General features: G+C 43.6%; 1 protein-coding gene across 1 annotated transcript in view; it reads left to right on the top strand.

Annotated features, from left to right (window-relative positions):
- The first annotated feature begins 2,011 nt into the window (after positions 1–2,011).
- PTPRA (protein tyrosine phosphatase receptor type A) overlaps positions 2,012–11,140 on the top strand; it is a 99,338-nt gene continuing 90,209 nt past the window's right edge. Inside the window, exon 1 of the mRNA XM_059818250.1 lies at positions 2,012–2,119. Coding sequence (XP_059674233.1) covers positions 2,102–2,119 — 18 coding nt within the window. The 5' untranslated portion in view covers positions 2,012–2,101. The remainder of the gene's footprint in view (positions 2,120–11,140) is intronic.

Here is an 11,140-nt window from a genome sequence, read left to right as displayed (position 1 = left end):
CCGCAGGCAATCCCTCTGAAGTCAATGAGATTGTAAAGCGTGTAAATCAGTATGGAATTTGGCATTTTCCTAGAAAAGTGGGGGATATTTGGTTTACTTGCATATAAATTACTTCTAATAAGACTCCATAGACATGACTGATCCTTCTAATCACAGCGTTGCGCCTTGCAGTCCCAAAGTTACTCTTGCTATCCTCTCATTTTAAATATTTAAAAAAAAACCCCAAAAAAACACTTGCGTGGGAAATATCTGTGGTTGCTGCCAGGCTGCAAAGCGTTGCTGGGAATGACTCAGGCGGGAGCGTGTCCTCGTGCGCTTGGGACCTGCGGTGTGAATGGAGAAAGGAGACGGTCTTGTTTTCACACTCTCTCATTTTGTCTCTGCTGTGTTCCTGTTCCACCATTTAGATGTCGTCAGGCTGAGGGATAATTAGAGGGAGCCTGTTTTGCTGCAACGCTGGATCAGGAATCCACATTGCCATGAGCAAGCCTGGGTTATTGGGGAATGCAAAGTGATGGAGTGGGCGTCCGGGGAGCATTGCTGCACCACGAGGGAGAAGATGCTCTGCTGCTTCTTCCCTGTGTCTGCAGAATATATCTCCTTTCTGCAATGACTTAAAATAACTACATTGATTGTCCCGTTTATCAAATGCAAATACAAAAGCTGTCATTGCAGTACTTTGAGTTGGAGCGGGGATGTTGGTTCTTTCAGGGGTGCTCTGCAGGCTGGCAGTCTCCATCAGCTACACCAAGATGCTCAGGGGCAAACCTGGGAGCTGCTGTCGGAGCTCCCAGGCATCAGTTCAGCTGCCGGCTTTGCTGCCTGGGTGCTGGTGGGTGGTCTGGGTGCTGTGGATAGCAGCTTACTCTCTATGTGAGAGGGCTTTAATGCTCTAATGAAGGGTTATAATAAAGAACATCAGCGTTTCACTTGCTACAGTTGGGGGGGGCGTTAAATGTTGCTGAGATGTTCTAACATCATAGGTGGTTTTAGGTGTTTGAGACTTGCCTTACCTTATAAAAATGCATCTTGCCTGTTTATGTGTTGTGCGGCATGTGAAAAGTGTGGCGAGCTTTGGTTGAAAATGAAGTCTAAAACTGGAAAGAGCACTACAGAAAATAACTGAGAAACTGAATATATATAACTGAATAATTGAGAAAATAACCAGGTCCCATTAAGCTGGTTGCCAAGGGAATAATTCACTCATCTCTCCCCCAGCTCGATGAAATAGTTATTGTATTCCTCTCCTCCTTACCAACATACCCACAACTCCAGAGGAACCACCTATCCGCTCCCACAGATGGTCTAACTGATACATGCCTAATTCCGGCTCGGAGCCATTTCTGTGAGCAGAGCGTAGCTTTGAAGGCACCTTCCCCTGTGTTAGGCCTCCAGAAAGGTTTGTGCAATTGAAAGGTTTGTCCCCTTTTTCCATTGATGCTGGCCGGCCTAACAAGTGCCCTGCTCCTGCCCACAAATCTTGCCTTCCCTAGAAAAGGGAAAATAAGGTTGTTTTTAAGGCAGCAGTCTAGATTTGGATGTAAAATCTAGCACAACTGCAGATCTTTCCAGCTTCAGGCCAAGTGCTGTATGTTCCTTGTTGTCTTCTCTGCAAAACAGGACAGTTTAAGAGTAATTTTTGTTTTTTTTCATTAGGCTCCTGGTATATTATCAGACTGTGTAGCCTTGGGCTACTCCCCAAATGGCCTGAGCTATGGTCTTCAGTCTTCTCCACCCTCTCCATGCCTTCTGCAGGCTGGTGTACCTGCAGCTGTGCTTGTAATACTTTGATAAACTCATTTTATATGGAGACTACATTAGTGGCTGGGACAATCTCAGTTATACAGGATAGTCCCAGTCATCCACAACAAAATTCAAGTAGTTGGGGCAATAAGAAGGCTGTTCGCTTAATATGGCTGATCCGTGTGAAACAACTCGCTGGTCTTGGCACAAGCCATTAACTGGGTGTTTCTCTCTTACAGGGCGCATCGAGAATAATCATCAGCCTTAATAAGGATTGATCGTGTACTACCCGTCATCGTCCCGGTTTGATATTAATCGGAAAAGCTTTGACCGTCGTGTCGGGGAGGTGAAAAGTTGAATGAGCGTCCCTTTTAAGGTATAGTAGAATCATAAATGAGATGTTTTGGGTATGAAGCTAGTACTTCTGTAGCCTGCACAGGAGAACAGCAGCCTTCGGAGGTGCCGAGTGTACAGCTTTATCACGGATTCACATCTCTCAGTCTTACAACATCTACATAGTGAAACCTGCACTCCATCGTTCCCTTGTTTGATCTTAACGAGCATGGTTTTTGACTGGGGAGTTGCCTTTGTTTTGATGCAAACTTTCATGAATCCAGTATTTTCTCTTTATTTACTTGAAAGAGTCTTTCATTTTTAAAATATCTTAGTTTGTGTTGCGAGGCATGAAGAGTTTGGGTATCAATATTTGCACTATTTTGAAGAGGGCTTTTCTTAAGGCTTTTTTCCCTTGGTTGTACAAACCAGTATTAGACTGAAATATACTGACCTCTGCTATTACCTTGTCACAGATGGGCACGTAATTCTCACATGAGTGATTTATTAAGGAGGGGGAAAGAAAAAACCCAGAGTCTTTTTGAGGAAAGGAAGGTCATGGAGTAAGAAGGAAGGTTGTGGAGTGAGAAGGAACGTTACTCAGGACATTAGTGAATTAAAAAACAACATCCAGCAGGGAGTTTGTGGGCAGTTGTTCTGGTCGAAGGTCTTCCTATGGTGTGACATGAGGAAAAGATTGAGGAATGCTTTTTAAAAAAAATAAAAATCTTACTGTAAGATTTCTTGTTCAGTATTTCAAAGGACTCATTCCAACCAAAATGGTTTTGATGCTAGGACGGTGTTGCTAGAGTAGCAAATTGACATGTGCGTGTGAAACCTGGTGGTTTTTATAAACGAGGTCTTTTTTTAAAGCCTTTCTTGTTGCTGTGGCTTTCACAGATTCACCCTGTCTGGAGATGAAATTTGTATATGTGGTTTGATATTTCCTCAAAGCTTGCACATAGGGTCCTGCTGACACTGCGTGCTTCACAAACTTGACCAGTTTATGGTTTCATATAAAAATTCTTTAAACTCTTTGCAAACCTGGTGTGATACTTCTGTGCCAAACTGAAGTCAATCGTAACTTTTATGGATGACTAAATGCTTCCCTTTGAATTTGTGTGATACTTAGCAATGAGTTTCAGTTCTGTTAGTGTGTGTGTGTGTGTATGTATGTACTTAACTGAATTTCATGTTGTGTTTTGCTATGTGTATTTTTTAGTCTGCTTGGCTCGCTTTTTAATTTGCGGACAACTCCTATTGAGGTCAACAGCTGAATTAATCCCACTAATTTAATGAGAAGTGGCCAACTGTTCTAGAAGAAGGGCTTTGTCTTTGGTGTGTGCTTTCTCCATAGCTGATCCCAGAAAAGGATTAAGTTCAATGAGACTAAAGTCAGAGATACAGAATAAATTTGCCTGTGATGCACACCATAAATGTTAATAGCCTAAACTCCGTTCATTACTCATTTTTTGCTTGTATAAGAAAAGCCTTTTTAGAGAAGCAAGAGACTGATGAATACGTTCAAATATCTGCCAAAGTACCACAGGTCCTATTGTAATCCAGTGGATATATAGGACAGAGATGTTACCTGCACTCAGGCAGTATCTTTCTCAAAAAACCTGTGGCCTGGATGTGCCTATCAAGGCTTCTTAGCTGTTTGGGGTTGGAAGTAGGCAATTCGGTGGCCAGCTGGAATCCTAAAGCTGCTCGGATCGGCAGGATGCACCTGAACTCACATGAAGAGGAGCGGCTGTGGGCTGCTGCTTCGCCATGGCCAGTGCTGTCTGATTTGACTGGCCAGCATAAATGGTCTCAACAAAATTGCTTGCGTGAGAGCGGTTTGTCTTGCATGATGAAGCCAGACGTGGATGTGACTCTGTTGGCTGGAGTGAAATAGCCCAACAGCACTTCCCTTTCGCAGTGGAATCCTTCTGGAATAAGACAGCAAGGTCCACAGCTGAGGTCGTGGGACTTGTTCAGCTGTTTGAGGTAGTGTGGGCTGCTAGGCAAGATGTGGAGCTGGAGGCTGGGGTGCCGGAGGTGTCCGTCATACTGTGAGCCTCTTGGTTCTTGTGGGCTACTGGAAAGGCGTTGTGGGCTGAGTGGTTTTTTCTCTCTAAAACTGGGGTTATGAAATAGCTGATGTTAGCTGGAAGGGCTTGAGCACCCTTTTATGCTTTTATGGGTTGCTTTTTAAAGTGTTTCATTATACATCACTTATTGATTCATGTCACAGGTCCAAAGCATTCAGATTTGGATTATGTGGGAGAAAACTAATGCATGAAGTCTACACAAAGCTGTCCACTCAGATGTGTCGCTAGATTTCTGGGCTTTGTTTTTACTGGTCACATTCACTTGTCACAAGTTACTGTCCTCTTTTTGTCAGCCATTTCAGCAATGTCACACATTTATTCTAGCTCAGACTTAGCACGGGGTATAACGCTGGCAGACCAGGGAGCTTGCATTTGCAGAACACAGGTAAGAAGACTTCAAAGTTTAGCTATGAAACCTCGATTGCAACCTAAACGGTTCTGCACGTGTAATCGGAAACCTTGGGATCCCAGACATCGTAGTGCTCCCAGGTCTGGTGGCTCCTCTGCATAGAGGTCATGGTGGTCTCAAATCAAAACTGGCTGAATTGAAAACACTGCATTACTGGAGGAGGGGAATGAGGGCGAGAGGTAGGAACAGACCCACTAGCAAACATTTGCCACCTCTCCCAAATAGTACGTGTGGGAGTCATAGAATATTTGGGTTGGAAGGGCCTTTAAAGGTCATCTAGTCCAACCCCCCTGCAGTGAGCAGGGACATCTTCAACTCGATCAGGTTGCTCACAGCCCTGTCCAACCCGACCTTGAATCGTGCCTTTCCTAGCCAGGGATGATTGCACTGGCTCATTACTGCCTGATCTTCCAGGGCTTCGCTGTCTGTCCCAGCTTACCCTACTGGATAGGACAGTTTCACCGAGCCATGGATGGGTTAGCCCAGGATTCTCCACCATAATTATTTTCATGATCCCAATAGGCTTACAGGAAGGGTAGGGAGGGGAAAATGTCCCTGATGACATGCAAAACTTGAAATGAGAACAAGGCCAGGCTCATCTTCTCCCCAAGCCTTAGGCCACCAGGCCTGCCTTAGGCAAGCCTTCAGCTTGCATGAACAGTTGTGTTTAGAGAAATCAAGGGCATTGTTCAAAAACGCTGTGCTGTTTCAGTGCTATGCTGGCAGTAAAGGATGTGGCATGGGGGCGGCTTTGTAGGAAATTCAGCTTTCAAAATCTGTAGAGAAGCCGCCACCGTGCGCAGCGGCTCTGCTCCCAGAAGCGGGTCGGAAGCTGTGTTTTTGGGATTATTGCCAAGAGACATTTTTTGGAAACTCTTCCGTGCACAGTGCGAACAGCAGGACGGGAGGTCTTGATTTGAACTCTAGATGATAAAACCACTGAGGTTTTGGCAGGGCTGCGTGTTTGGATGCCTTGTTCTTGGCCTTTCTCGTTTGGGTGTATAGGTGAACCCCTGCCTGGGCTGGCTCAGAAACTTCCATCTGACTTTGGAGCAAGCTGAATTTTCCACTGAATAGGAAAGTTTTTTGGGAGTGAAACAACTCTCTGTTTTTTGGATGGGATTCTCCAACCCATTGGCTACACCCAGTCTATTTTTCTGAATCAAACTAATGCTGAACCTCCCCTGCCAGGGTCATTAATTTTTCTTGAAGCTTCTTCCATGTTTGCCCTCCCTGACGTGTAGTCTTGCTGCTCGTGTTATCTCTTGGCCCATAAGAGTGAACAACAGCCTAGATCAACTGCCTGCCTGTAACTTACTGAAACCCTCGATTGACTAAAAACTATTTTTTTCTGGTAAATCTCATTTTGGGCAGAAGAGGAGAGGAGGGAATAGATATGTAATCTCTGACTAGATCCAGCACTGATTTCTTTAGTAGGAATCTATAGGGGCTGCTGCAGTGGAAGTAACACTCATCATTATTATTTGCCTTTAAATTCCCCCAAAATACTCTCAGCTCCCAGCGACGTAGAGATTTAGAGGCTCAAGGCTCACAATGTACGGCAAGACATGGAGGGAGAAGGGGGAACTCGCTTGCTGCCGTTCTTGTGAGCACATAACTCGCCTTCCGTCTTGGGGCGTATGATCACGCAGCGCAGACAGCAGCAATGTTTGAAGATTTGGTTTCTGCTGCCCCAGCTGCTGCCGGGGAACTTCAGAAGAATAAATGGAAAATGGACAGAGCTGTGGACGTAGCCTGGGCTGTCAATTTGTCTTTAGCCTGGGTCAGACTTTCCTCAGTCCTTTTTCTGTGTAGGTTCTCCATCGCTTTCTCTGAATCCTGTCCTTCTGTTTTTCAGGAAACTTTAAAATCTTAAAATAGGGAGAAAAATCTCTTCCTTGCTGCAAGGGCCAGGTCAGCATCTTTTTTTGAAATCCCTGTGAGAGCAGTTTGTCAGAAAACATTGGGGGAAGTGGAGAGCTGAGCCTAGCAGAATCAAGCTGAGCTTGAATGCTCCCTTGGTTTGAGCTCATCCATATCAGCAAGGTGCAGTGGGAGCAGAAATCTTTATCGGTGACTGTACAGGATAAGAAGGATAATTTCCCAAAGGTTAGGCTTCCTCCCTAAGTTTTGTTCTCCAAGGAGGCCCTGAGAAAAACAGATACACTGGGAAGTTGGTAACTCCAGACAAGTACATGCATGCACCGGTGTGCATACCCACATGTGCGTACACGGAGTGCTTTCCCAAATAGCCTAGAACCTGAGAAAATGGAGATAAAATCAAAAGGCAATTGAAGTTAATTATGCTTTCAAGGCAATTGGAGATTGGTTGAAATCTTGTGGGATTTCTGAGCCCTCCCAGTGCAATTTCAGGCTCAGTGTGGGGAGGAATGTTTGGTTGCTGTGGTCATTGGTGTCTCAGTTGTGACTGTCACCTTTTGCTGGTGTGAGACTATGACGGCTTTTGGGTTATGGATGACACAGATGTCACCACCGAAACACAGTTATCTTCTCATTGCGAATTCTTTTTTATCACTTGGCTGTGTGCTATATGTATCCTTTCATAGTGGAGGAAGCCTACCCTTGCTCTTTAAACTGCACAGCACAAATTTGGATTCAATATAAGTTTTGGCTTTAGATTAAAAAACAGACAAAAAAAAAGCATTTTGACATGTGACTGAACTTTGTTGTTCTTCCACCCACGTACTTTCCCCTTTCTTTTCATCCTCACTGAAATCTGGCCTGCATTTTGTGTTTTGGGCAATGGTGAGGTTGCTAGCCAGACTTCGAACTTAATGAACTTCTCCAAAGAGCCTTCAAAAAAAGCCATATTCCAAGAAGTCTTGGATATCTCTTTGCTTTAAGGAGGAATTGGAATGTGACTGACACTCAGGGCTTTACAGGTGAGCTAGTATGGAGTAGCTGAATTAGAAATCCATTGTGATGATTGAATGTCTTGCTTTCTATAACGTGAGCTTGAGAAACAAAAGGAAGAGCCTTGCTTTAACTCTAGAAGAACCAAAATCTTTAGGGATCTAGCAATGGGAGATCACAAAATACAGACGTGAAAAAACTGTATGGGACAGTTTTTCTTGCCATGCCCTTCTGCACCTGTGTGAATTTAGGCCAAGAAGTGCTCGCTAACTTCAGAATTTTGCCTGACCTAATCCTTGGGTCTATAAACACGTTGTAACGACATACCATCAAACGTGTTATTACATGAAATTGCACTGCACATTTTTTGGTATGTTCATATAAGTATTTGTTCAGAATTGGATTTCACTGGTAGAAGTACGTGATATTATTCAAAAGATAACACATACTTGTTTTTATTCCCTTAAGATGGAAGATCTTTCTTCAAAGAATTATGAATAAAACAAGACAGTGCCTTATAGCAGGTATTAAGGAAAAAAAAAATTTAAAAAAGTCTTTGGAATGGTCTTTCCCTCTGGCATCTTCACTCAGGTTCTGCAATCAGTAATTCAAAGGAGGTTTTGTGGAAAGGAGAGGTGCGATGCAGGAGCTGATATGACTTCCCCAAGGGTGAGAACTTCTAGAGCTGGGACCCGAACATTAATCTCTTTAATTCTAGCTCAGCATTTCACTATGAGATCATTATTCTGTTTGATTAATCTGTGCAATGCCTCTAAAGCCATACTGCTCCATATGCATTGAAGAATCCTACTGCAAGTCCTTGTTTGAGTATCTAGAAGCCATTTGCTATCCCTGACACCTTTTTGCTTGAACTTTGAATACAAGGAAGTATTCCCTAGCCTTGATTGGTCTTACTCTGATCTGATCATCAGGGCTGATGTATTGCTAGTGTTCATTGGGGAACATTATTTTCAATAGGGACAAAGAGTTCTTAGTGCAAAAATTAGCTAAAATGCTAATACTTGATAGGTACGGGGACAACTGTAGCAATGACAATGTCATTCATAGTTTTCATGTAATGGTGATTAAAGTGTTGTGTTCTTAAGCTTAGTTTCCTAAAGATAGGAGAGCAGTAACAGGACACAGTCTGCATTTATCAGCCTCTCCATCCCAAGTAACCTTTTCAACCCTTAAGCAATTTCAGCCACGTTTGAGAAACTTCAGAGTCTTCCAATCTTGCAAGTGCTGTGAAAATTGAGTAGCAGGGAGGTTGAGTGGAGAGATCATAAGACTTCCCAGGCTTGATGGAAAGTCTGCAGTGTAAATTTGCTTCTCAGGTAATCCATATTTGATTTGTAGGATGATGCCAACTGCCCAGTTGAGGTCATGGTAAGCCTCACATGTGATACCGGGCAGTCGTGTCGCCCCTCTGCTGCATTAACTGGTATTCTACATATGGATGACTTCATCTCTGTTCGCTCAGAGGCACACGCTCCTTCTTTTACAGGCATTAGCAGATTTACCAGCAGCACCTCACACATCTAAAACGCTGTGTAAATGCCATCAGCGCCCCTTGCCTGGACACCCGCAATCATCTAATGCATCACGTTGCAAACTGTGAAATTGAAGATTCAGCCCCACTTTAATGCTTCAGCACTGTAAGCGGCAGAACTAATGTAGCTCAGCATACTAATGAGGGAGGTATTTATCGTTAAGTGCTGAGTTGTTAGAGAATGGCCGATGTTCAGCTTCACCCTTGAAACCTTTCTGGGAGGCTGGTCTTCCTCTCCAGCTGAGCCTTGCGGGGTTCTCGGCAAACAACCAGCATCGCAGCTAGAGCACAACTGCCAGCGGCAGGAGAAAAAGCCCAACGTGATGACTTTCAGGGAAATGGCCCAGAAAATGAAATCATCTATATAATTTATAAAAGACCTTAAGTAAGGAAGGAGGAGGGGTTGATGTGGAAATGATTGTTCTTCCTGGGGAGAAAGTAAAGATGAAACCTAAGAAAAGATGTAAGCTGGCAAGTTACCACGGGGATAAAAGTGAGATGCTATAACAGTTTATGGTATCACTTGGGGGTATCCAAAGCGTTGGTATGTTCGTTTTGGAGAAACCCTTCTCCAGCACTGTCTATTTGGGTCACTGTCATCTGTTAATTTTAATCGGAAAATATCAATATGAGTGAGAGCGTTGCTTTTAACCTTCTCTACACTTGGTCGAAAAGCATTTAGAGGTAAGAGCTGGTATTGGTGTTACCTGGAAACACTGAATGGCGAAGGCTTCATTAAGATGAAAGACCACTTTATAAAGATAGGACTTCAAAAATTCAAAACCCAGGAGGTTTGTCAGGTACTACATCATTAGGGGCTCACTGGAAGGGAGGTATAATTTACACTCCTCAAATTTGTAAGCTGGGCAGTTTAAATTCTCTGTCTAGAAAGGGGTGGAGGAATACTTGAGAGAATTTTGCTTGCAAGGATGGCTTCCAGCAGGAAGGAAGAATGCCGTGGATAGAGCTCCTGTCCAAGAGGGTGTGGTGGTTTCTGTGAATTTGAGTAATTTCACACTAGCCCCTGGAGGCTGTCCAGGTTTGAAATGGCAAACCTCCGAATTATGTGTGATGTAATAGCCGAATTACTTAAAACCAAAATGGTCTCCTGAATATTTGTCCTCTTGACTTGGATGGAAGGCCTCCAAGAGTGAAGATGGTTTTAGTTTAGATGCCCTCAGCTGTGAAGTGCACATCAAAAATCCCAAACACGCAAATTCTACTCTAATCACTTGACGTCTCCACATCTAGCTTTATATCCCTGGGATGATCTTGATTTGTTCCCACTGAGAACATGAAATTCCTGACGAACCACACGGTGCAGAACTTGGAGCAGCCTGTTGACACGGTGTTGATTGGGAACCCAAAGAATTTTAAGAGCCTGATGAGAAATTATAGCAAACAAGGGTTGTTGGCAACCAACTTCCAAATCTAAATCCTCCATGAGCACAATACACTACAATTACAGCAGCTTTCCCGGGTCAGGAAACAAATGCTGTGACTGCTGTATTCCTGTGTGTGATATTTATGACACACAATGTTATCTTTGTAATTGTTACGTATGCTTTTATGTAGTGCAATTAGGGTGGGGCTGAGGTTAATGGTAATGTTAATCGTTTTCGTGTTCTTAATTTAGACTCTGAATGCTGTCGTTCAGTAGGGAGTGAGTAACAAAAATTATTCATGCTATTGTACTGCTGTCACATCTGTGGAGTAGGGAGATGGCTACAGCACTGCCTAAATCAGCCGAGATCACCCAAGTCTTGGATTTACCCACTGAAAAGCTCATTCACTTACGCTTTGGCATCTTCTCCTGCTTATACGACGTTGGAAAGTCCCAAGGGTCTTAATGGATGGGCTTGGAGGGGTGTCTGTCAGTATGGACTTCCACCCAGCTGAACTTCAGCTGAGAGAGAGAAACTATTTATAATATACTTATTTGGAAAAACTCACCTCTGACATAATGGCTTTAATTCACCCTAAATTTCTCTTTTCTGAAACATAAATTATTCTGGAATTTCTTGGAAATGCAGTCGAAACTAGTTCAGAGTCCATGGGTATGTGGTTCCAAGGCTTTTTTCTTCCCCACCAACTTCCATGAGTTGGGGTGTGTCTGGCTACAGGTTTTCTACG

This window comes from Gavia stellata, chromosome 5, assembly GCF_030936135.1.
Source record: "Gavia stellata isolate bGavSte3 chromosome 5, bGavSte3.hap2, whole genome shotgun sequence".
In the NCBI taxonomy this organism is placed as follows: domain Eukaryota; kingdom Metazoa; phylum Chordata; class Aves; order Gaviiformes; family Gaviidae; genus Gavia; species Gavia stellata.
The sequence above is the reverse complement of the archived record's forward strand: the minus strand, read 5'-3'. Positions and strand labels throughout refer to the sequence as shown.